This window comes from Loxodonta africana, chromosome 2, assembly GCF_030014295.1.
Source record: "Loxodonta africana isolate mLoxAfr1 chromosome 2, mLoxAfr1.hap2, whole genome shotgun sequence".
NCBI classification, from domain to species: domain Eukaryota; kingdom Metazoa; phylum Chordata; class Mammalia; order Proboscidea; family Elephantidae; genus Loxodonta; species Loxodonta africana.
In genome coordinates this window covers 111,217,955-111,242,060 of record NC_087343.1, presented here as the reverse complement: position 1 = coordinate 111,242,060, position 24,106 = coordinate 111,217,955, and the positions used below count along the sequence as shown (strand labels likewise).

The 24,106-nt window shown below is 39.7% G+C and overlaps 1 protein-coding gene across 3 annotated transcripts; it reads right to left on the bottom strand.

Annotated features, from left to right (window-relative positions):
• Nucleotides 1-1,708: 1,708 nt before the first annotated feature.
• On the bottom strand, nucleotides 1,709-23,514 carry MACIR (macrophage immunometabolism regulator). Of its 3 annotated transcripts, none has more exons than XM_064274652.1 (3): nucleotides 23,354-23,513; nucleotides 15,900-15,989; nucleotides 1,709-5,648 (listed from the first exon to the last, which is right to left on the bottom strand). In XM_064274652.1, the coding sequence occupies exon 3, from the start codon at nucleotides 5,623-5,625 to the stop codon at nucleotides 5,002-5,004; it is 624 nt and encodes a 207-aa protein (XP_064130722.1). In that variant the 5' UTR covers nucleotides 5,626-5,648; nucleotides 15,900-15,989; nucleotides 23,354-23,513; the 3' UTR covers nucleotides 1,709-5,001. The 3 variants fall into 3 exon arrangements, with proteins under 3 accessions (XP_064130722.1, XP_064130731.1, XP_064130735.1); XM_064274661.1 differs by lacking the exon at nucleotides 23,354-23,513 and adding an exon at nucleotides 16,943-22,568; XM_064274665.1 differs by lacking the exon at nucleotides 15,900-15,989 and having other exon boundaries at nucleotides 23,354-23,514.
• Between the last annotated feature and the right edge of the window lie 592 nt (nucleotides 23,515-24,106).

Here is a 24,106-nt window from a genome sequence, read left to right as displayed (position 1 = left end):
TAGGAAGGTATATTTGAGAGAAAAAAAAGTCTTACATTCCAAGTTCTATACACATCAGCCATGTAGGTAAGCACCCCCAATAAGCCGACCTAGCTACTGCAGAAAAATGAACAAGATTGCTATTTCTCAGATTTCAGCCCCAGAGGATTTATGTCCCCTTTCTTAAATTGCTTTTTTTCTGCAAAACACTCACTTGGCATGTAGCTTATGCTAACTTATCTCCTCTCCCAGTAAGAAGCATGTCCTTGAAGGAGAAAACTCTATCTTGAACCCACTCTCTCCAGTGTGCCTGCCTGTATGTGCTTAGTATATACTTTGTGGGTGACAGCAGTGGAGACCATTCTCCTGCTCTCGGGTTTTAGGATAAAATCCAGGATGGACTCTTAGTCAACAAAGTTGCGATCACTTTTCAATTCATACTGTCAGCCACGGCAAGGAGGGGGAGCAGGTTTTACCTCCTATGCAATGCAACAGATTCAGCTGCAGCTCCTAAAGTGCTAGGTTAAGAAAGAAAATGAGGTCACATATGGATGCTGAGAAAGACTGCTGTGGTGGATTAGTGATGTCTGCCACATGCATAGGTGAGTAGTACAGTAGTACACATGCTCCGTATTTGTCTTCCAAGCTTTTGCCACTTAACCAAGATCTGAATTTCAGTAAGTTCAAGAACTTACCATATAAATTCCTTTCCCTCACTGAAACACTGGCCAAGGACAGAGGATTAAGTCTTCTAAATACATATTTCCATGTGTAACTTTTACATAAAAGTTTGGTGAAGAATCCTCTTCCAAGTTAATCACACTAAAGGTCGACATCATGGGCCCCAAATTCTCTCCTCTTGCCACAGACACACAGTATGAACCCTTTCTTGATAGCCTTCAGTAGAACTTTGAAAGGGCCACCAACTTTTCCATGAAAGCAGTAGCATCAAAGCTCTTCTTTGCAGAAAAATATCTCAGGATCACTGAAGGCGTCCACTGACTGTGCATCACTCTCTTCTATCTCAGCGGATGCTGTACCCTTCTGTTTAAGAAGTTCCCTTTTCTTATCCTGTGTCCTCCCATAAACCTGTACATCAAACACAGCCCCAAGATCAGAAATGACAAAGTTCAGGAGATTTGAGTTCAGACTTTTCTTCTGAAATCATTTGATAAAACCTCGCCCAAAGCCATTTCACCACGATTAAGACTACAAATTCAACATTCTTTCTGGCTGAAGTAAAGAGATGTCCTAGAGTCTCGGCAAACTCAAAATAACAAATTAAATACGTTCTTCTTTTGATTTGCTTTTAGTAGTGTTCTAATCAACCAGAAAAATACTGAACTTCTTTCTAATGTAAAATATCAGAGAAGTGCATTTCATAACTCTTACCTTAAAAAGCACATCACGAAAGTGAAGCCCATCATGTGCTGACAGCCTCCACTTCCAGTTTTATCACATATTTCCAAAACAATCTTACTAATCAATTTCCATTTCCCTAATCAAATCATATTGTCTAAAAAGGCAATTTTACTTAATACTTGAGTCTTCTGCACATTAATGTACACCCTTGCTCTCTCTCCACCCCAACTATTCTAGAGCATTTATGTGGTTTATAAATCACTTGACATTTCTCCTATTTCCTCTGATTGAGAACAAACCACTCAGGTCCGGGTCATTTAAAATTTCCCTTAAAAAAAAAAAAAAAAAAACTTACAATGGTTATAATGGAATTAAAGCCTTCCCAAAAGTATGTTAGAAATACTATCCTTCGTAGATAAGTGAGAATGTAAGTTAAAATGGATTGCTTTTCTCAAAAAAATCTTCATTCTTTAAAGACCAATTTGCCTTTAAAAGTTAACTTAGAATCTTCCTGAAAGCTTCCCAAATCCCACATATTGTTACCATCATTTCAATGTAGGAAAAAGACAGTGACATACACACTGGCATGACAGGGCATGAGATGCCATGACAGGCCTAGACAGAGGGGTCTGGAATAGCGACCAGGGTAGGCGGGGGTCCACAAGATCTGGGGGTCCTGCCAACTGGGAAGGACCAACCCCACGGTCATTTTCTTCACTGACTGCTGGCTACAGAAGCCCTAGAACCAGAGGTGCAAAGCACAGCCAGATGGAAGTCAGAGGAACAAAAGAAACTCACCTCAGACTGAAGTAAGGATTGGCATACTATTGCTGATTTATAAGTCAGCTGAGCCCTACCTAATACATGGCATTTTGTGAAACAAAAAAAAGTTTTTTTAAACCTGTGTGGTGCTGTAATGTGTAAGAGGAAAGGTACTATAAAATAGTATCAGGTATATTCTATCTGAAATTGTGCCCCGCTTAGTAAGGAATATTAAATTGAGTGAAAGTTTTAAAAAAGGGTTGAAAAATAGAAACTATGTTAAAAGCCTGAAGAAAATGGGATTTTTTTTTTTCAGGTAGAAAAAGATCCAGCCTACCATATGAGCACAAATCCAGAGTGTAGAGAAAGCAAGTCTAAACTAACGGAAGCCTCAGCAAAACACATTTTGAAAACTACTGACACAGAACTTTGATAATTCTCTTTCTAGAAAACCAAATTTAAAGTTCTGTCTCTACTAACCAGGTAACAGTAAATATCTCATATGTATATTTCTAACCCTACCTTTATTTTTGCCAGAGAGCTTCACCTGTCTTTATGTAAAACAAAAAAGCTTTTTTTTTTTTAATTTTGCTGAAGAAGTTATTCAGGCACATGAGCAGTGCCAGATTTCACCTGCACACAGTCGTGTTCCCTAACAGACCGAGTACGAATCATTATCGGGTTTACAACCTTTCCCTTGAAATGCCAATGAGCACACAGCTAAAGGTTTTTAACAAAAATGAAGCCTAAAAATAAGGGACTCATAGGAACCCTGTAAGATAGAATTGCCATAGGGTTTCCTAGGCTATAATCCTTACGGGAGCAGAACGCTGAGTCTTTTCTCTCATGGAGCCACCGGGTAGGTTCAAACTGCCGAGTCTTCGGTTAGCAGCCGAGTGCTTAACCACTGAGCCGCCAGGGTTGCTACGACTCAGAATCAACTCAACAGCATACAACAAACACCAAATAAGTGCTCAGGTGGAACTCCTGAAGAGTAATTCGTCTATTGATGATGGCCCTCGTTTAAAGCACCACACAACAATGTGTGTTTACATCACCCTTTTATTTCATTGTTAAGAGTTAGAAATAACACAATTCCACAGGGTAAATCATCAATAAATAACGGTGTTTAATCATTAAACGTAAAAATTCCAACTCTTTGGCATCTGACAGGATTCTATTTCTTGTCAAACTAATGACTGTATATAGTTAATCTTAGTGATCATTCGTCAATACAATATGTTACAAAGGTGCAATTTACTTTGAAATATACAACAGCTGAAAATTTCCAGCCTACCAAGAAATCTGATCAACTCAGTTAAGATCTGCGCCAATTTACCCAAGGCTCTTTCACATAGTTTGCCTCAATGAAAGTATAATAAATGCTCATTAAGAGAGTTCCTAGGGTTTTCTTATACTTACTCTGTTCTAAACAAGGTTTGCCGTCCATTCTGGCTAAAGAAAAAGTCACAATTACATCAGGAATGACCCACTCATTAATTAAAAGGTGTTCCTATTTCGTAAGCAAGATTGCTAATACCTAAGAAAACTCACAGCTCCCAGAACAAAATTTAAAATATGCAGTTCTATGCTGCCAGAAATGCCAACCAATTCAGTAATAAATTGCACCTTCAAGAGTCAAAAAAAGAAAAGAAAAAAAAAAAAAACTTTTACAAAAGGTAAGTTACATACATTTTTCTTCTCAAAACATATTCAAGAAGAGTTGAGCTGTATTTGTTACTAAAGCCAGGGCATTATTCCTTTAGCAACAAATTAAACCAGTGCAATTGACATAAATTTTTAAGTAATCCAGGATTAACCCATTAAAACTGTAGAAGCACTTTAGGCTCCTACACTAATCCTAGAAACTGGAATTTCAATGAGTGCTTGTGCCGCACAGAACTAAAACTGGAATGACCCAATGTCATGCTGAATGGTATCATTTCATACTTAGTTTAAGCATTCGATAGTAGAAGTCATGAGTTCATCTATTAAAAGTTCCATTCACTTACAGAACATTCAGATGCAAACAGTATTATGTCTATAATCCACAATTGGAAGAATCCTTTCCATATTAAAGTTCCAGATAAATTTTAAATTAGAAAATAAGCACTAAGGAAACTTTTTCAGCTTACGAAAACTTCATATTGGAAACCTTCTGGAAAAGCTTCCCCCTACTCATTGCAAAATAAATACTTTGTATCCCAAATTTAATTTTATTAAGACACACTTTAATAACGCTATAAAGAAATAGTTTACAACCATAGAGAAGATCAATAACTTTCCATGCGGAAATAAAAAAATTCATAGCTCAATAATATTACTGAGGCAAGTGAAGAAAGGTTATTCTCTTGTCAATCTGAAATGTTAATTCTTTTTTTTCAGTGCAAAACCAGTTATAAAATATTTAAACTCAATATTTAAAAATAAAAAGTGGTCCAATTCAGCCATGTTCAAGTTCTCAATTTCATAAAACAAATCATTACATACATTTTATAGTAAAATACAGAGATTAAAGTACTTGAGTACTTAAGATATAAATTTCTAATGAATCATACCAAGTCAGCAACAATCAAGCAGTTAACATTCCCAATCTGAGTGTCAGAACCATAAAGATGGCATTACTGTACCAAAGCCTTTTTTTCCTAGCTAAAAAGCTATACAAACTACTGGTCAACATTCTGTTTCCTTTGCAGTTGCGTGCTCTAGAATGATTTTCCCAAGTACCTGTGATTTCATTCCCATATTCAAAATTTGATTCAGACAATTTTTACGTTCCAGGAACACTTAGCTGATATAACCATCTATAATGTGAAGAGTCTTGTACAGAGTACAGCAGTGGATTTTTCTAGCCAAGTGTAGGCTGACCTAAACTGGTTTAAACTCTCTGCAAGTCATTCATGTGTTATTCCTAGCAAACACACGGTCCCCTCTGAGGGTTAGGTGTTGAAGCTGGTACTGTAGCACTTCTGTGTCAGCTGGCTCCTTGATGTTCATTTTATCTAGATTGAGGTAGTCCAGGGATTTGGAGTGTGCCCTCTTACCTTTAAGAAGACAAAGTGGCAGAGGCCCATGGAGGGCTTTATAAGGTTCATAAGGTAAAGATTTAGTGCACTTGTCTCCTGAGCTGGGCATCCGCCTTCTCCTCCTGCCATTGACAGCTGGAATCTCATACGGCTGGTAGTACCTACTTCTGGTTTTATACAAACGAGAGGAACGTGCGAGTCCTGCATCTAGCTGTTTGGAGCGCAAGGAAGGCATGGCTTCTCCCTTACTCTCTTCACCTCCCGTGCACTTCTGGGCTAACTTCAGGAGTTCCTCACCAGTTGTGAAGCCAACCAAATAGTTAGAGTCCATGTGGAGGATCTGGTAGCCTGACACAGTCCGACGCATTGGTGAGCATGGCGTGCTGGAGCAGCGGGGCTTCTCTGCCTCTGCCTTTCCTGGGGAGCTCGCCTCGGCCGCGGGTAATGGCAGGGAAGCCAGGGTACTTCTGGACTCTCCATTAATATCTACTTCCATTTTAGGTACCAGTCTGCACACTCCTAAAAGTAAACAAACTCAGATTAGAAAAATGCAATGTCCAGAACCTTTGGCTAAGCTGGATCATTTTAGAAGGCTCAGAGAACACGAACTAGCACTTGCCTGAAAACCAGCCTATACAACTGACAGATTGTCTCCGTTAAACATTTCACAGCAGGCATGAAATGACCACTACTTCTCTGCCTTCGAGAACTCAAAGGTAGGTGAAACTGAAGCCTGAAGTACTATTTAAAGGTTCAGATGATGAAGCAAACAGAAAACACCACCTTTCTAACTGCAGTGCTCCCTTCAATTATGAAAAGTTTATTCTTTGGTGCAATATTAAGCTAATTATAATACAGATCTCAACACTAAGCAAACAAAAATAATCATTCTCGGTTTCATAAGGGTCCATAAAGTATTTCCAACTTAAAAATTAAAATCATCACATTTTTCATCTTTGACTTAAGTGTTCACCTCTTCATACCTGTATTCCTTTTCAACTGTGTTCAAGGGGTAAATAATAAAAGATAAAAGCTGATCAAATTCTGCGAAAAATCCAACTTACACCTAAAAAATGATTTTAACGGAGGGAGGAATTTTAAGGGAAGTTTCTCCCAAGCCCTGTAAATGTCCCTTTTCCATACCCACAATGAATTATTTTCATAAAACCATTTTGTGGTATAAAAGTTAATCCTAAATCCAATAAATCAGGTAATTTTTAATATTAAAGATACATAAAATATCAAACATCATTTGGGTATTTAATCATAAAATATATCACTGATTTGACAGCTTTTTTTTAACTTTGCAATAATTAAGACATTCTACTTTTGAGTAGTCTGACAGAAAAGTATTCACAATGACTACTGTTGCTCATTACAATTATCCCATTACATAATTTGAAAATGCCACTGACCAGGAGCACCACGTATAATGGCCAGATTCCTAAAAAAGCTACAGATAATCAAATTTTGGAAAATATTTTTCTAACAGAATTAAGTGTCAATGTCATTCCTGAAAAAACTACTTCTGAGTAATCTTCAATTTGAAGTAGATAACCCAGCTTAAAGTATCTCAGATCACTAACCAAAATAATATCAAATAACTGATTTTAAGATAAAAATTTTATAGAAACAGCCTAACATATTAAAGAACTCTTATGAATCCTTTCATAAAGCAAATATTCATTTCCCAATTAAAGCATTTTCTGAAGTTTGGGTATTAATTAAAATCCAAGAAAGCTAAAACAAACAAAAAAAAACCAACAGAACTTATTCCTTCCTTTGTATGCTAGAAAATAAACAAATCAAACTTACAAAGATGTTACCAGATACTGTACCATTCTCATTTAGAGTTATTTTAATTCCTAGACTATTTCCAATTTTAATTTAACCAAAATACCCTATTCCTTCAAACTTCTAGAAGGAATGGCTTTATTATATTTTATTAATGCAAAAAATAAATTTACTTTGGATTATGTACTTTATTTCTCTATCAATAGGATCAGACTAGCAAGTGACTACCAGCTCTTTACTTTGACCTGCATATAAAAACCTGAAGGTTTCTTGTCTACTAAGCTTGAGAGGACCATTAGGAAGCCTCGCCAAATTTTCATGCTAACAAATAAATGTTTACCCTAAGCCAAACAACAAAATTTCTCTTCCTCACTAATACCCTTCCTTTCTCACTAATTCTGTAGACCAGAAACAGTACAAGGGGACATACCCAAGGCTTCCACCCTATATGGCCTGATAAGCAGCTACAGACAGAGGCTATTTCTCTAATACTGCATTCTGAAAGACAAGGAGGGAGAAAGACCTGGTGATCTGCTTCTGTAAAGATTACATCCAAGAAAACTCTCACGGGGCAGCTCACATGGGGTCACTATGGCTCAAAATCGATTTGACGGCAGCTAACCACAACATCTTCAGTTACGTTTGCAGAGCCAATAACACCATAAAAATTATCACAGAGCTCAGGCAGAACCCGGAGGTTCATTAAGCATCTATTCATCTGAAGGACAATGATTTAACCTAGATTTTTAAGTAGAAGAAACAGATGTGATTTAAGAGCTCTTTTAAATCAACCAAGCAGCCTGGTGGAAGAAACTTACCCAGGATTTGCTGAGGCAGACAACACACTTCTGATAGAAAATACTAGTTAGCCAGAAAGTTGGAGAAACCATATCTGATATCCTCTAAAACAAATATTTAACCCAGTAACTAAGTCAATGCAAAACAGGCCCATTCTCTACACAAAAATCCAATTCCAGGGTCTCTCTGTGATAAAACCTGAAAAGGCCAGTTTTAAATATTACATACACACCTACTACCTGCTTAACTTCTGATGAATAATTCTAAAAGCAGGAAAACAGTTTGGATCTTTTAGCTATTAAAACATCAGTACTGTTGCTCCAAACAATAAATAATGTGTTTTCAAAACTAAAAGCTTTTTTAGGTATTCTTATTGGTCTCTCCTATGTATTGCCATACACAGTAAAGAACAATTTAAAGGAAAAAAAAAAAAATCTGCTGCAAAAGACCTCTTTAAAGTGTTAAAAAACAAAGATGTCACTTTGAGGACTAAAGTGTGCCTGACCCAAGCCATGGTGTCTTCAACTGCTTCATATGCATGCAAAAGCTGGACAACAAATAAAGAATACCGAAGAAGAACTGATGCCTTTGAATGATGGTGCTGGCAAAGAATACTGAATATACCATAGCCTACCAGAAGAACAAACAAATCTGTCTTGGAAGAGGTACAGCCAGAATGCTCATTAGTAGCAACGATGGTGAGACTTTGTCTAACACACTTTGAACATGTTGTCAGGGGTGACCAGTCCCTGGAGGACATAATGCTTGGTAGAGGGTCATCAAAAAGAGGAAGACCCTCAACAAGATGAATTGACACAGCGGCTGTAACAACGGGCTCGAGCATAACAGCGATTGTGAGGATGGCACAGGACCAGGCAGTGTTGCGCTCTGTTGCACACAGGGTTGCCATGACTCGGAATCAGCTTGACAGCGCCTAATAACAACAGCGTATTGCCATATGTACAAGGACATCTTCAGGTCTTGAAAGCCATGTAGGAACATGAATGGTACAGCCTGGAGTCTCCAGTGGCAAATGTTTCATTTTTAGTTGGTGGAATACTGACTAAGCAACACTCCTCCCATCCTTCAATGTGATAGGAAACAAAACTGTTTATGTTATTAAATCATTGAGAATTTCCCAACTAAGTTAATAAATATTGGAGCATGATCCTGAGAGGAGTAACTAACATAATGCATTTTTCTCAGGTTACCTTTCAAATAGGCAGAAGTGGTTTAGGCACTGTCCCGTGTGAAAAAAGGGAAGTCCAGGTCCTTCTAATTCCAGAATTCTATTTTTAAAGGGTGATGCTAAAGACAACAAAGATTGCACAGTTTCAAAGTCAACATGTTTTGTCATGTGGGTGTCTAATCTTTTCCACTGCATAACTGCTTACTAAAAAGCATTCATCAAGAAGCTGAGCTACTATATATACAGCCTCTGTTTAGCAGTATATTCTTCAGATTTTACCAGGAAAAACTCTTCATGGGTTTGTTGGAGCCCTAGTGGCACAGCGGTTAAGGGCCTGGCTGCTAACCAAAAAGTCGGCCACGTGAATCCACCAGCCACTCCACGGAAACCCTGTAGGACAGTTCTACCCTGTCCTATAGGGTCGCTAAGAATCGGAATCAACTCGATGGCAACGGGTTTGGTTTTTCAGTTTTTGGTAATTTATGACTTAGCATCTTGTTTCACATTTTATAATAAACCTTGTATCCAAAAAGTACACTGCCAAGATAAATGATTACAAAGCACTCTTGTAAATATTATTGTAGGTATGTGCAATGGGCGCCCCTCCCATTATATCAGTAAGAATAAACTCTAAATCAAGAAATCAGGTCTACTGCTAATTTCTCTATCTCAGAACACTAAAACTCAGAGACCCGTTATGCCCTTACTGTTTCCATTAATGCCCTTCTTGTAGAGTTTGGAACAAACACTGGAAACATAAAACAGAAACAGTTTAAATCTTATAATAACAAAAGCAGCAAAATTTCTAGAACCGAAAATGAAACAAGAATAGAAAAGTCACCTTGAACAAGGCTTTTAAAACTGAGTTTCTTAGACAAATACCAGGAACAAATATAATTTTTTAAATGACACCTGTGGTTGTTAGGTGCCATCAGGTGGATTTTTGACTCACAGCAACGCCATGTGACACAGCAGAATTGCCCCCATTGGGTTTCTAGGCTGTAATCTTTACAGGAACAGGTTTCCAGATCTTTCTCCCATGGAGCCTCTGGATGGGTTCGAACTGCCAACCTTTCAGTTAGCAGCCAAGCGCTCAACCATTATTGTACCAAAAGGGCTCCTTAACTGACACCTAGGCATGTTCAATAACAAATTCCCCATAATTCAATCAGTAACAACCGAAAAACCTGGCAACGTTCATAGATGCTACTATATCTCTTTGAATTACAGGAAGATTTAAAACAAGACAAACTAACAGTTACATATACCAGAAACATTATACACAGAGCATGTTTTAAAAGCATCAGTACAGCAAGCAAATGTCAATTTCTGCTCCAATCCAATATACTGGCTGAGACTAAAGCAAACAGGTCCAAACCACAACACGTGTGTAGGAGAACCTGGTACACCAGGGTGAGTCCATTCAAAGCCCTGTAACCTGTATGGAATCTGCACAGCTCTGAACACTCTCTAAGAGGTCAAACTTCCCTAAACTTTTGGCACAAACAACAATATTTTGAAAATATAACCTATATGCCTTAGCTCCTTCAACAGGTTCTGAAAATAGCTGGTAGGTTTCACAACTGCTATACAAAGAATTCTTTTTGAGAAACACTGCATCCTAACACCTGTACTTCATCTAAGAAACTCAAAGAATTCATTGCTTCACTAACTTTCACATATGTGGGTTTAGTTATGCATCAGTGACACACTTATTTCTTCTTGAAAAAAAAAAACCCCACATACTAAAGCTTTAAATGAGATGTCAAAAGGCATGAAATTCTATCAATAAAAGCTCATTCCATTGACTTATTTTCTTTTTGCTGTATTCTCTTAGAACACCTTTATTCTCCTCTGTCACTGACTGAATTCATTTATCAGAAATGTTTTTCATGACTAGAGAGATCAGGTAAAGTTTGAGTGTAACGGATAGAAAGCAAAGCAACGGTTCCCAAAAAAGAGAAGGTGAATTTGCTCCCAGACACCTCCTGATATTGCCGCTGACCAGAGTCAGTGACACATTCCAAAACCCAAGACTTCTGTAAGAAATTCCAGAAATGAAAACGATGAGTCAGAATACATGCTTCTTAAATTCTGACAGCAAGTACCACAAAACTTTATTTTAATGCTTTCACTTTTTTACAAGGAAAATGTACTTATTACTTCATGTAAGTAAAAATCAATTTAAACACTTTTTTTAAGAAACTTACAATCCACATCCTCACCAGAAGTGTTTGGTTTCTCCATAGTTTGCTCATTAGCAGGTATTACCAAGGAACAAAGGAAGAAGATGTTCCTAATAGATAATGTGTTTGATCTTTCCAAAACAGGCCAAAAAAAAGACACCATGTCTATTCTTTGACCTCAACTCTGGCATTAATTTCACATGTAACACTAAGACATTCTCCTCCTCAGTTTAAAACAAACAAACAAACAAAAACTAATTGTTACATTTTCCTTCACAATAAAGGAAGATAACATTTATACTGTTTTTTATACTGTATACCTGTTGCCATCGAGTTGATTCTGACTCATAGCCACCCTACAGGACAGAGTAGAACTGCTCCATAGGGTTTCTAAGGAGCAGCTGGTGGATCTGAACTGCCGACCTTTTGGCTAGCAGCCTGAGCTCGTAACCCCTCCGCCACCAGGGCCCCGTATACAACACTATAGCACTTTAAAATGCTAGTACTTGCTGGGTACAGCAAGCCAATGCTAATTCCTGCTCCAACAGGAACTTTTTGGCTGAGACTAAAGCAAACAGGTAGAAACCACGACACACGTGTAGGGGAGCCTGGTGCACCAGGATGAGCCCATCTGAAAGACTGCAATCTGTATGGAATCTGCACAGCTTTAAATGCTCTCCAAGAGGCTAAGCTTCCTTTTGGCACAAACAGCAACATTTTGAAAGTATAACCTATATACCTGAGCTCCTTCAACAAGCTCTGAAGTTAGCTGATAAATTTCACAACTGCTATACAAAGCAGAATTCTTTTGGAGAAGCACTGCATTCTGGGATTTTTTTTTCTACCAGGCTTATCAAATAAATTCACTCCCAGTAATCAAAAAAACTGCTCCATATGCTCATACTGTTTTTAGTAACACAGAATACCATATAAGAAAAAATAGATATGAGTCTGTCTTAAGTATATAGAACAAAAGTGTCATGTCAACAAAATCCTTTTCAAGAGAATTTGAAGCAAGCCATTCAGATGGAGCAAATTCTTGGGAAATGGGGTCTTCTAAGCATGACTCTTAATCATCAGTCTAAGGATAATATAGAGTCATCTAGTTTCAAAAGCCAAGATCATTTTGGAGATCACCTATCACAACCTTCTGATTATAGAAAAGAGAACCCTGAAGCCACAAAGGCAGGGACTTGCCCAGAGCAGGCAGTCAGTGACAGTAACTACAACTCAGGTCGCCTAGCTCCAAGTTCCAGGGTCCTTCCACCTCATCAGGCTGTGTGTGCTTCGAGCATGTGGTTCCCAAACATGTCTGCACACTGCAGGCGCCAGTATCAAAAAATACTCATGTCTGTGTTTCACCCATACATTTAGGATTTAATTGGTCTAGGGTGTTGCTTGGACTTTGTAAATTTTAAAAGATCCCCACTTGATTCTAATATACAGGCAAGTTTGGGAACTTGTCAGAATGAACTTACCAGATAGAAAAATTTCACTCCTGTGAACTCCCCACCCTTTTTTGTTTTTTTTTTTAAATCAGTATTTAGTCATATGGTGGGTATCACTTTGGGCTGCTTCCAGTCCTGCTAACAGCCTATCCCTGAGGCCTTCTAATTTACTGTTTCTAATCAATTGTGGGCTGGAAATATCTGCTAACCACACTTGTTAAAACTGGATTAAAAATAAAACTAAATCTGTGCTAAATGAGGATGGGGGCTCCCTCATCTACATACACTTTCATACAGTTATTTTAGCTACTTAGAAACCACTGACGGGCACTTTGGAAAACATTTTGGGAATTTTTAATAAACATAAATACGTACTTATTGAACAACCCAGTAGCCCCAATTCTAGGTATTTACCTAAGATAAATGAAAGTAAATGCCCACACAAAGACTAGAATGTGAATGTTTATAGCCATTTCATTAACAATCACCCAAAACTGGAAATGATCCAAATGTCCATCAACAGGATAATGGGTAAACACACTGTGGTCCAAGGGAATATCACTATCATAGATTGAATCGTGTCCTTTAAAAATACATACATCAATTTGGCTAGGCCATGATTCCCACTACTGTGTTACAGTCCACCACCTTGTCATCTGTTGAGATTTTCTTATGTGTTGTAAATCCTATCTCTACGATGCTGACGAGATGGGATTAGCGGCAGTTATGTTAATGAGGCAGGGCTCAATCTACAAGATCGGATTGTGTCTTGAGCCAATTTCTTTTGAGAAGTGAGCAGAGAGATACGGGGACCTTATACCACCAAGAAAGCAGAGCCAGGAGCAGAGGGCATCCTTTGGACTTGGGGTTTCTGCACACAGAAGCGCCCAGACCAGGCAAAGACTGATGACAAGGGCCTTCCTTCAGGCAGGGCCAACAGAGAGAGAAAGCCTTTCCCTGGAGTTGGGACCCTAAATCCAGACTTCTAGCCTTCTAAACTGTGACAGAATAAATTTCTCTTTGTTAGAGCCATCCACTTGTGGTATTTCTGTTACAGCAGCACCAGATAACTGAGACAACCACTAGCCAATGAAAACGAGCAAACTAGGATTATGCTAAGTGGAAGAAGCCAGACACAAAAGGGTACATACTGAGGATTCCATTTATATGACATTGTAAAAAAGGCAAAACTGTTGGGACAGAATCAAATCGATGACTGTCAAAGGCTTGGGAGGTGGGAGGAGAGGCACTACAAAGGGGCATGAGAACTTTTTGAGGTGGTGGCCATTACATAACTAGATGCATTTGCCAAAGCTCATCAAACTATACATGTTAAAAGGCTGGATTTTACTGTATATGAATTATACTTCAGTAAATCTGACTTTTAAGAAAAGCCTTTGACACATATTTCCAAGTTTTAAATGGTCCTCCGGATTTAGGACTTTTCAAATCGTATAATCTCAGAATCAGAAAGAATCTTAATGACAGTTGTCCAGCCTGTATTTGAACACTTTCAATGATACGTGACTCACTACCTCCCAAACTGGTCCATTTCACCTTTGTCACCTCTGCTAGGATGTCCTTCAATTTAAAATACATACACACGTACGCATATATCATATACAATAATACCAAAACCAAACCCGTTACCATCGAGTCAATTACGACTCATTGCAACCCTACAGGACAGAGTAGAACTGCCCCCTTGGGTTTCCAAGGAGCACCTGGTGGATTCGAACTGCCGACCTTCTGGTTAGCAGTTGAGCTCTTAACCACTATGCCAAAAGGGCTCCAATATCATATACAGATATACCAAAAAAAAGGGAAAAGAAAAACCAAAAACCAGTTGCCATCGATCTGATTCAGACCCATGGCGATCCTATGTGTGCCACAGCACAATGCACTCCACAGGATTTTCATGGCTGTGACCTCTGGAAGCAGATCACTAGGCCTTTCTTCCCAGGTCCCTCTGGACATACACCTACATATATTCCTGTAGCTTCTACCCACTGTTCCTGTTTTGTGCTTTCTTTCAATTGTATGAGTTACTGACCCAGCTGCATTCTTTCTTATGAAATATCCTCTAAAAGCACTTTGTGCTTATGGCTTTCAAACTCCTTGTTCTTCCCCCAAAACTAAAATTTTAGTAAAGTTTCCATGTTTCCAGTACTGTAAAATGCATTTTCACAAATTTCATAGGCTTATGTCCACTAACAAAAACTAAAGCGTTAGTTTGCTTTTCCCCATCACTCCTTTTAATCATTCTGCTGCTGACTGCTAATCTGAAAATCCATTATCACGAAACTCTGCTTTTTCCAAGGATTATGACCTCTCTAAGTGGTTCAAAGCAAGGATCTGCAAAGACGCTAGCCAAGTGGAATGACGTACCAAAGCATGAACTCACACTCCTGCAGTTTTAAAAACTCTACGAGCCAAAAGATCAGGATTAATTTTTTTCCCTTCAAAGGCTTGAACAACTGTGTCAGAGAGACACACAGACCACATACTGAAAGCAGACTAGAGAAGGAAGACAACACCACCACATATCTGTAACAGTTTAAATTCACGGTGTGAGAAAAGGAATGTCACATTTGCAGTGAACTGCTACACAAATAAGTGAAAATCATGCTCCTTTCAGTGCCTGTTTGCCCTTCTTTATTTATGGCAATATAAAGTAGAACATTTTGCAAATTATTACTCCAATCTTTAGAGATTAATGTATTCACTAAAATTTCACCAAAATTAGAACTACCACCTCTCACTACTACCCATTGAAATATTCTTCTATAGCATCTCCTTTATCTTACAGGACTAAAATAAGAAAACCTAGTCAATCAAAAAGTTGAACACTTCATACAGCCCCCAGACACCCTTTCAGCTCAGTAAGGAGGTCACTCCAGAGGTTTACCCTTCAGCCAAAGATTGAACAGGTCCATGGAACAAAACAAGATTAAAGGGGTGCACCAGCCCTGGGGCAGGGACTGGAAGGCAGAAGGAACAGGAAAGCTGGTATCAGGGAACCCAGGGTTGAGAAGGGAGAGTGTTGACATGTCGTGGGGTTGTTAACTAATGTCATACAACAACGTGTGTACTGTTTGATGAGAAACTAGTTTGTTCTGTAAACCATCTAAAGTACAATAAAAAAAATGGGGGGGAGTTGAACATTTCAAATAACACTAGCATTTCACAACAATACGTTTCAGTTCTCACTGAGTTAAGTTTTGTAATTGTAGCATACATATCTGCAATAATACAGATATTTCACCTTGTTTTTATCTATGTAGTCCTTAAAACACATGATAGTATTATGTTCATACAACTGGTTAACACACAGAAAAAGCAAAATACAACTCACCAGACTAAATCCCAGAAGATGTCAGTGTACAATTTCCAATGAGTCCCAAGGGAACACAGGCATAATAAATTTTCTCCTCTACTCCAGATACTAAACATGAAATACAAAAATAAAACCTTTAATTTAACGAATAAAACAATAACTCACCAAGCAATTAAATCAATTCTAACTGCAAAACAGGATGAAACTAGCAGGAGGTACTAGCAGGCATATTAAAAAAAAAAAGAAAAGAAAAACACACCAAACCCATGGCCGTTGAGTTGCTTCTGACTCACACCAACCCTACAGGATAGAGTAGAACTGTCCCATAGGGTTTCCAAAGAAGGTCTGGTGGATTTGAGCCACCAACCTTTTGGTAAGCAGCCTGAGCTCTTAACCACTGCACGACCAGGGCTTCAGGTAATAACTAAATAATTCCATTAAAGTAATTTTCAGTTTGTTCAGCTAAGGGAAACTTCAAACATTTTACCATGCCAGTTATCTACACTCTGCATCATAAACTCTGGACTAAAGAGGCAATTAAAATGCAGGGCTTAAATGCTGATTTCACTATACTAGTTCTATGTGCGTATTCAGTAGTTTCACAGTATCCTAGGAAAAAAGTAATGGTGAAGGTGGGGTCAAAAGACCAGGTCCTAGCCCTGGCCTTGCCAAGATTTCTGACTCTTGACCTTACATAAAGAATAATCTTTAAAATGAGGATAATAATACCGCCTTCCTCCCTCATACACTTGCTATGTGGATTATATGAGATGTGGAAGGTGAAACAGCTTTACATGCCGCAAAAAGCCTATAACAATGTGTCATGTTACTATTATGCAATTAATTTTTGACGATCTACTCATTTTAGTCATAAAATAGCAACAGTAAAAATCCTTCATAACACTGACATGAAGCAAATGATTGGAAGGCTCTTGGAAAACGTTAAAAGAGAGAGAGATAGGGAGAGAACTACCAAGAGAGAAAGGAAAAAACAAAGAAACAAAACCCAAAAACCCACTTCTTTATAGTTACCACATTGCTCAAAGTTTTCAGCATCTCACCTGTGCCTTCCCCCTCTTACTTGGGGAGTTAAAGTGTAACTGAATCTATCTTTATCTTCTACCTCCCCTGTTAATTGAGTTAATTTGCTGAGATCAAGAAAACTCCCCAAAGTCCTTTTCCACCTGTAAATGACTTTCCTTTGGTTGTTGAGCTTCTGCTGTTGTTGTGTTCAACTTTGGGAGAAGGAGCTCAAAGGAGCTGAGTGGAGTCATTTTACCTACACAGGTGCTTAGAGTCTGAAAAAAATGGCAACAATATATAACATGTTCTCAAAGAGAATAAAAACAACATGAGAAAAGGTAAGGAGTTTGTCACTGGATTTACTTTCCTTGCCAGGACAGAAGAGCTTTATCCAGAGGACATGGATAATTACTGACTTACAGTTATTTGTTTCCTCAGCTCCTTGAGCATCTTGCGAGAGCTAATGCACCAAGAACTGTCACTCTGAGAAACTACACGCTATCAACCTTTGGAACTACTTTAGATTTACAGAACAAGGCATGCTCCTTTTCATTTCTTTTGCCACACATTATTTTCAAATTGGGTAATCAAGAAACCTAAATTTGAATTAAGATTTACTTCTACTCCCACCCATCAAGCCTCTGGTTTTAACATAAAGTAGGTGGTAATACAACAAAATTGTTATCTAATAATCTATTAACTATAGTACTTTATTTAATGTATCAAAAAACCCAAACCCGTTGCCATTGAGTCAATTCCGACTCATAACAACCCTACAGGACAAAGTAGAACTGCTCCACAGGGTTTTCAAGGAGCAGCTGGTGGACTCGAGCTGCCCACCTTTCGGTTAGCAACTAAGCTCTTAACCACTGTGCCACCAGGGCTCCGTTTACTTGATACAAATCCCCCAAATGATTTAAATAAACATTTTTTAATAGGACGGTGATAAAAATAAACCAATATTTTTGAGCACCTACTATATAACAACAGCTATAAAAAAATTCTATAATTTAATCTTAACAATCGCTCCGTGAGAAAAAAATATCTGCGTTTTAAGGTATTTGGCCAAGAAATCTAAACCTCCATCGTTGACTCCAAAACCCATTTACTTTGCTTCATACACAGTGTGGGCACTATTCAGCGGTAAGCCCTGATGTAGATCTTTTTAAAAAATATTTATGCTCCACAAAAATGTTTATCCATCAATTTCTGCAAATGGAATCCTACCTTAAATGTGTGAGAGGCACTTTCTTTAAAAGTCTTATTACCTCATTTATGCAACAGTTGGGGGAACTCTGTTTTAACTACTAGCTCTAAGGTTACTTCCTACTTGAAAAACGTCAGGATCCTTAGGCACACAGTGGAGAAAATTTTATACAAAATATCTCTAAATCATGGTCTCTTCGTTCTAAGAGATTATAGTATACAGTATTTTTAAAATTGTAAATTATAAGGCAGGATAAAATACATCAACTAATACTTGCTGGTTATATGGCTGAATGCCAAATACAGATAGGTATTTTCACTTAATGTTTCAGGACTGCATCTATGACAAAGTGAGACATATTTCATTTGGACTTTTCAAACTTTTGACTGAAAATCAAAAAGTTGGAATATTAGAAAAAACAATCTCTTTTAATTCTAAAAAAAGTTTTAAAAGTCTAAAATCTCAAACTTTCACATAATTTGCATCACGTATTTGGTGATACAGTCTTCTTTTCAAGCTTTTAAATGTATTGGAAAAATATTTATACTTTCAAACATTTTTTCCACACCCAAAGAAAGAAATCAACCTAAAACTTCAATCTGGATTTGAAAGCAAAGGACCTTATCTAGCTCTTGCACTGGAGCTGATGTGCAAGTCTACGAAATGGATGGTGATTTCATAGTAAACAAAGTGTAGTAACTGATTATCCCTATTATGCCCGTGCCAAGCCAAAAATAGAACACAAACAGAGTCCAAGAGAGCCATACAAGGTGAAACCAAGGTGCAGTAGCTCCATCCTACTATCTTTTTTTTTTACTCATTTCTGACTCTTCTTACTGTTTTGTGCACAACTGAGTGCTATCAGCTCACAGCTGCAAAGAGCATGGTGATGAAGATGATGAAAAAAAGGAAAAAGAAAATAAAAATGAGGCCAGAAACTAGTATAAGAATATACTTTAAGAGACTGCTTATAATGAAATCTACTATAAAATTACAGTAAGGTTTTTACCCATCCCCCATTTTAATAACAATTAAAAGACTGCAATATAAAAGTCCCCAATATATATACCTTCCAAATAACAACACTCGCTTTTAGACTACTTTAAAAATCTATAAACCTCCAACACTTACAATTGATCTGGCTAATGCTCTGAACATGAAGGCTTGGAAAGATAAGACTTAAATGGATCTCCTTTCGACAGTCAGCAAGGGGGTAAAAAACCCATGTGAAATTCCTACAAGATGGACTAAATGCTGCATAGAAACAGACTGAAGTAAAAACAGAGCAAAGCTATAGAATATGAGGCTTCTAGCTATAAGCAGTGGGTATTCCTCTGCTCACGCAAACAGAAAGCCCTGTGACACTACCCTGCACAATAAAAAGGAGAAAAATTAAGCATGGTCAAGAGCTGCCAAGGAGGCCTCTAGGGAAGAAAGCTGTGGGTGACTAAGCAAAAGACACCCAGTACTGAACTGCAAATATAGCTTCTACAGATAGAAGAGTTTACAAAGATTAACTATCAAGTGTGTCAAATTTCTCGGGTAAGGTGATAGATCTCATCACAGGTGAATAAAGTTCATAGCTCGTGTCCTAGCATAATAATTTACAGCACCTCTATTATCTCTAAACGTGTTCCAATTTGGCAATTATATTGTTATCCTACTCAAAAGTAATATATAACAATGCAAAGGTAATGAATTAAGTAGAAAAAAAAAAAAAAGTCTGCTTTCACAATGGCTTCCCAAACAGATCTAAGGAGTATTTCTTTATGTGTATCCACTAGGCCATTCAATCATTCATTTACTCATTCAGTCATTCAACAATATATCTTCAGTCCTATTATTTCCCAGCACTATACGGGCACTGGGTCAAATACAAAGAGTGAGAGCTGAGACCAGGCCGGAAAGGAAGACAGGCAGACGAGAAAGTTAATAAATCTGTCCTGGTGGCAGAGCGGTTAAGAGCTCAGGCTGCTAACCAAAAAGTTGGCAGTTCAGATCCACCAGCCACTCCTTGGAAACCCTATGGGGCAGTTCTACTCTGTCGTATAGGGTCGCTATGAGTTGTAATCAACTTGACGGCAACAGGTTTTTAATACATGTAAGTCCAACAGGCACTGGGAACCCAGAGAAGAGAGTGGCTATCCCAAAATTACAGAAAGCTCTGTGTTTATGAATAAATGTCGAAGTTCAGGTCCACACAAAAAAAACCTACACACACACACACACACACACACAAAGCCACAAATCTCAAGCTTCAGCACAGATCCACTATCAAAAAAGAAGAAAAAAATTAACAAAATCTACTACAAATCATTAAGGAGATTAATAAATGTGTAAATAAACACGAAGGCCAGCATACAGCCCTTCTGAATTTTGGTAAATAAATCCCACTAATCCTTAAGAATTTTATTATGGAAAGCAAGAGAAATTTTAGGCAAAAATGGGTACAGTAAAAGTTCTAATCTAGCTCCCAAAACATGAAGGAAAGAAAAAAAAAAAAAAAGGAAATTGGTAGTATTTCTCATAGTGGCTATTTGAAGAGAGATCAATAATGAAAAAGCACTTGGGGAAAAAAAAACGATTTTTAAAAATTCTATTCAGACTAATGAAAATATGTTGCAACCACTAATCTTAAACATCATTCCAAAAATGGGTAAAAAAGAGAAGGGCCGAAACATCTCTCAAATAGCAAAACACTGAGCAGAAATAAAACGGTTTAACTGCCAAAGGAAGCAAAGCACTAAACTGTTACCTACATGCTCATTTTTTGAGGTTACTTTCAAATAACCTTATTTCACCATTTGCAACTTATAAAAACAAAATCATCATTAGATTTTAAGAAAAGCTGTTAGGGTGCGACTCTTCAGAAACCATTCTTGACCTTTACAAAGAAATCATTAACCTCACCAACCTGATAAGACAACCTATATCAGGTGCAGTAAGACTAAAATGTCTTTCTCTTTCTCTTTCTAGTAAGTTCTTTTAATAGTAGCAACCTCCTTAAAGTACAGCCTTCATTTTCATCTCCTATCTGCTAGTAAAAATTAAAACTAGGTTACCCATGACTTCTTATCATTATGGGAAGTCACCCTTCTACTTTTAGAAAAAAGAAATTCAGTTTCACTGAGTACACTTGACAGTAACTGGAACTGCAGGTCTACATGCAGTCTTTACAAGAAATTTGCCTCTAAGGAAGCATCACCAAAATGAGACAGGTGTACACATGTGGAACTGGCTAACTTTCCAAATGAAAGCGTAAAACCATTTTGATAGGCTTACGACAAAGCCAGAGTTCTCTCTGGATCTAAATACCTATTTTTTTTTTTTAATTTCTCCCCGGAGGCTATAAATCAGCAAAGAAATTTTAAATCCTGTATACGAAGTTTTATTATTTCCAACACACTAATTTTAAGGGTCAATGTAAACAACAGCTCTGCAAAATACACAGAAATAAAAAACACTAAGAAAATAAACAAATTCACTGACCATTACTTAAGGTCAATAAATAACTTATAACTTATGTCCTGGAACATTTATCTCTAAACAGTATCATCTGAAATTAAATAAACTGTTGGCGGAATCACATACTTACACACCTACTGTTAACAAATGAAGAGGTCTCTCTGGACCCAGTAACTCTTATTTCATCTTGTTCATTTTACTTTAAGCTTATAATGCATTCACTGTTATACAATAAAAACACTGACAAATCTGTGAAACATTCATTAAACATAACTGTATAGTCATATATCGTGGCCTTGAATTCATAAAGTACCAATACTTTATTCTGAAGTATCTGGGAAAATAAATTTGGGGAAGGGGTCATTTCTACCAAGCCTGTTCTATAGGGTTGGAAAAAAACAAAGGCACACCCCAAACTGTAGAGTGGCTCATCTGAGGAAAACAACGTAAAATAAAGAGTCTAGTAGCGTCAGAAATGTTGTGTAAGAATTGTTCTTTCAGCTAGTAGAAGCAATCACACTACAAAACGCTGCTGCCTCCCTCCATTCTTCCTCCTCAACTGACTAAAAACTTCCCAGTCCGTCCTACCTGTGCACCATACCCATACACATATACATACACACAGAATGCTCACTCGACACAAATCACTAAGCCACCCGGGTGCAAACTGGCATGGGTGAAGAAGCATGGGTCCCTACGGAAGCGGAACATTTGCAAGGGGAAAAGGACGGGGCCATCATTCCCTTCGGGTTTCCTCCACCTTCTAGCAGAGATTTGCAGATTCCACCACTAGAGAGAGTTTGGCAGCTTCACAATGGGGGTGACTGCTAAAGGTCTGACTGCCTCCCGCCTCGAAACCCTTTTCCTCCGTTTCCCACCCGACCCAAAGTCAACCCGCGACAGGTGGGGCGACGGAGGCAATGCCCAACGACATCTGCCGCTTTCGATTCTGGCCAGCACCTGGTCCGAATCCACGCGCGCACACGGTCACGGCCGGCCCGCCCGCTCCCGCCGTACCCGCAGACACGCAGCGGGCGGTGGCGGCGGGCGCTTGGGGGGCCTTGCCCCCTAGACTGCAGCGGAGGTGACAAGGGCCGGCGAGATAAGGCCTCCAGGGCTCGCCCGGAGGTGCTATCTCTCCCGGGCAGTCAAGCCGCGCGCCGCAGGGGCGCCCAGGCGGCAGCGCAGCAGTCCCGGAGGAGAACTACTTCTCAGTGGGGCCCCCACACCCGTTGCCCCGAGGTCCGGGCACGGCGGCCGGGGAACCGAGCGTGCGCGCCAACGCGCTCTGACTTCCGCACCGCGGCACGGCGGGAGAGGCGCTCCGGGTCGCCGAATCTCCGCATCTCCCCGGCGAGCGCACGCCGCGCGCGCACGGGGGCGCACGCCCCCGCACACTCACTTACACGCGCTGCACACTCACAGCGTCTCCAGCCCCACCCCTGTGCCAGGGAACCGCGGCTCCCCGCACCCTGCTAGGGCCCCACCCAGTTCACCAGACCCCAACCCCCTGCTTGGGCGCCCGGAGACCTCCCCACCGAAGCCGGGGGACGCTGGACCCCCCAGCCGCCCATCCCGGAGGCCTGCCTGGCCGGGGTTCCCCAGCACCGCGCGGACACCGCGCGCCTAGCCGGGACACGAGGCAGGAGGAAGGGGCGGCGCTGCGATTGGGCTGGCACCGGGGATCAGTGACTGGGGTACCCACCCCCGCCATCACCACCACCTTTTCTGCAGCACAAAAGGTTGCAGACCGAGCCGCCGTTCCCGTGCAACCTACCGGTGATCCAGAGCTTCGTCGCCTCCGCTGAGCCCGAAGCCGCAGAGCCAGAGACTAGGACAGGAGAAGCGCAGGGCTGCGGAGCCGGGATCAAGGCAGAGGCCGCTTGCGGAGCCAGCGGGGTACCCTCTCCTCCCAGCGCGCTCGGCGCCGGCTACCGCCCGGCGTAGTCCCCGCCTCCTCCTCCTCCGCCTCCTTCCCGCCCCCCTCCCTCTGGCTGCAGAGGCACAGCCCGTCAGCTGGGCCCGCCTCCCGCGCCCAGCTCCGACACTCGGAGGAAGGGCGGGCAAGAGAAAGGCGCAAAAAGGTTTGAAGAAATTGGGTGTGTGGGCAGTGACTGCGGAGGAGAGGAGGAGCCGTAACACCCTTTCCAAGTCCAAACCCTACACTCCAGCTAAAGAGCTCCAACTCGCAGGCCTGGGGACACTGTCTTTCTCAGTCGGGTGGTGCGCCGTTTGTCATTTGTGAGTTTTCTCTTAAAGAACTCAGTACTGAGCAGAATTAGAAGACTGGAAGCCCATGCAATTACAAATTGTATGGTCAGTCTTAGAAAACTGCTTAATATCCAGTAAATGTGTGTGGGGGGTGGGTGGTAAAGTTCAAATCGAGATGTATTTGGATTAGCTATTTTTTGAATCTGCAAAAACTTGAACTTTTTCGTTCTTGTAAGAAATTATTTTCTTTGATCAAGGTTTCTTTTCTCAATTCATGTTCATCTCGTCGGCCAAACTGGTTAATAAGCTTAGCGATAAG

What these genes read in the sequence shown, in the direction of transcription:
- MACIR (XM_064274665.1), bottom strand. Translation starts at nt 5,625, where the DNA reads ATGGAAGTAGATATTAATGGAGAGTCCAGAAGTACCCTGGCTTCCCTG.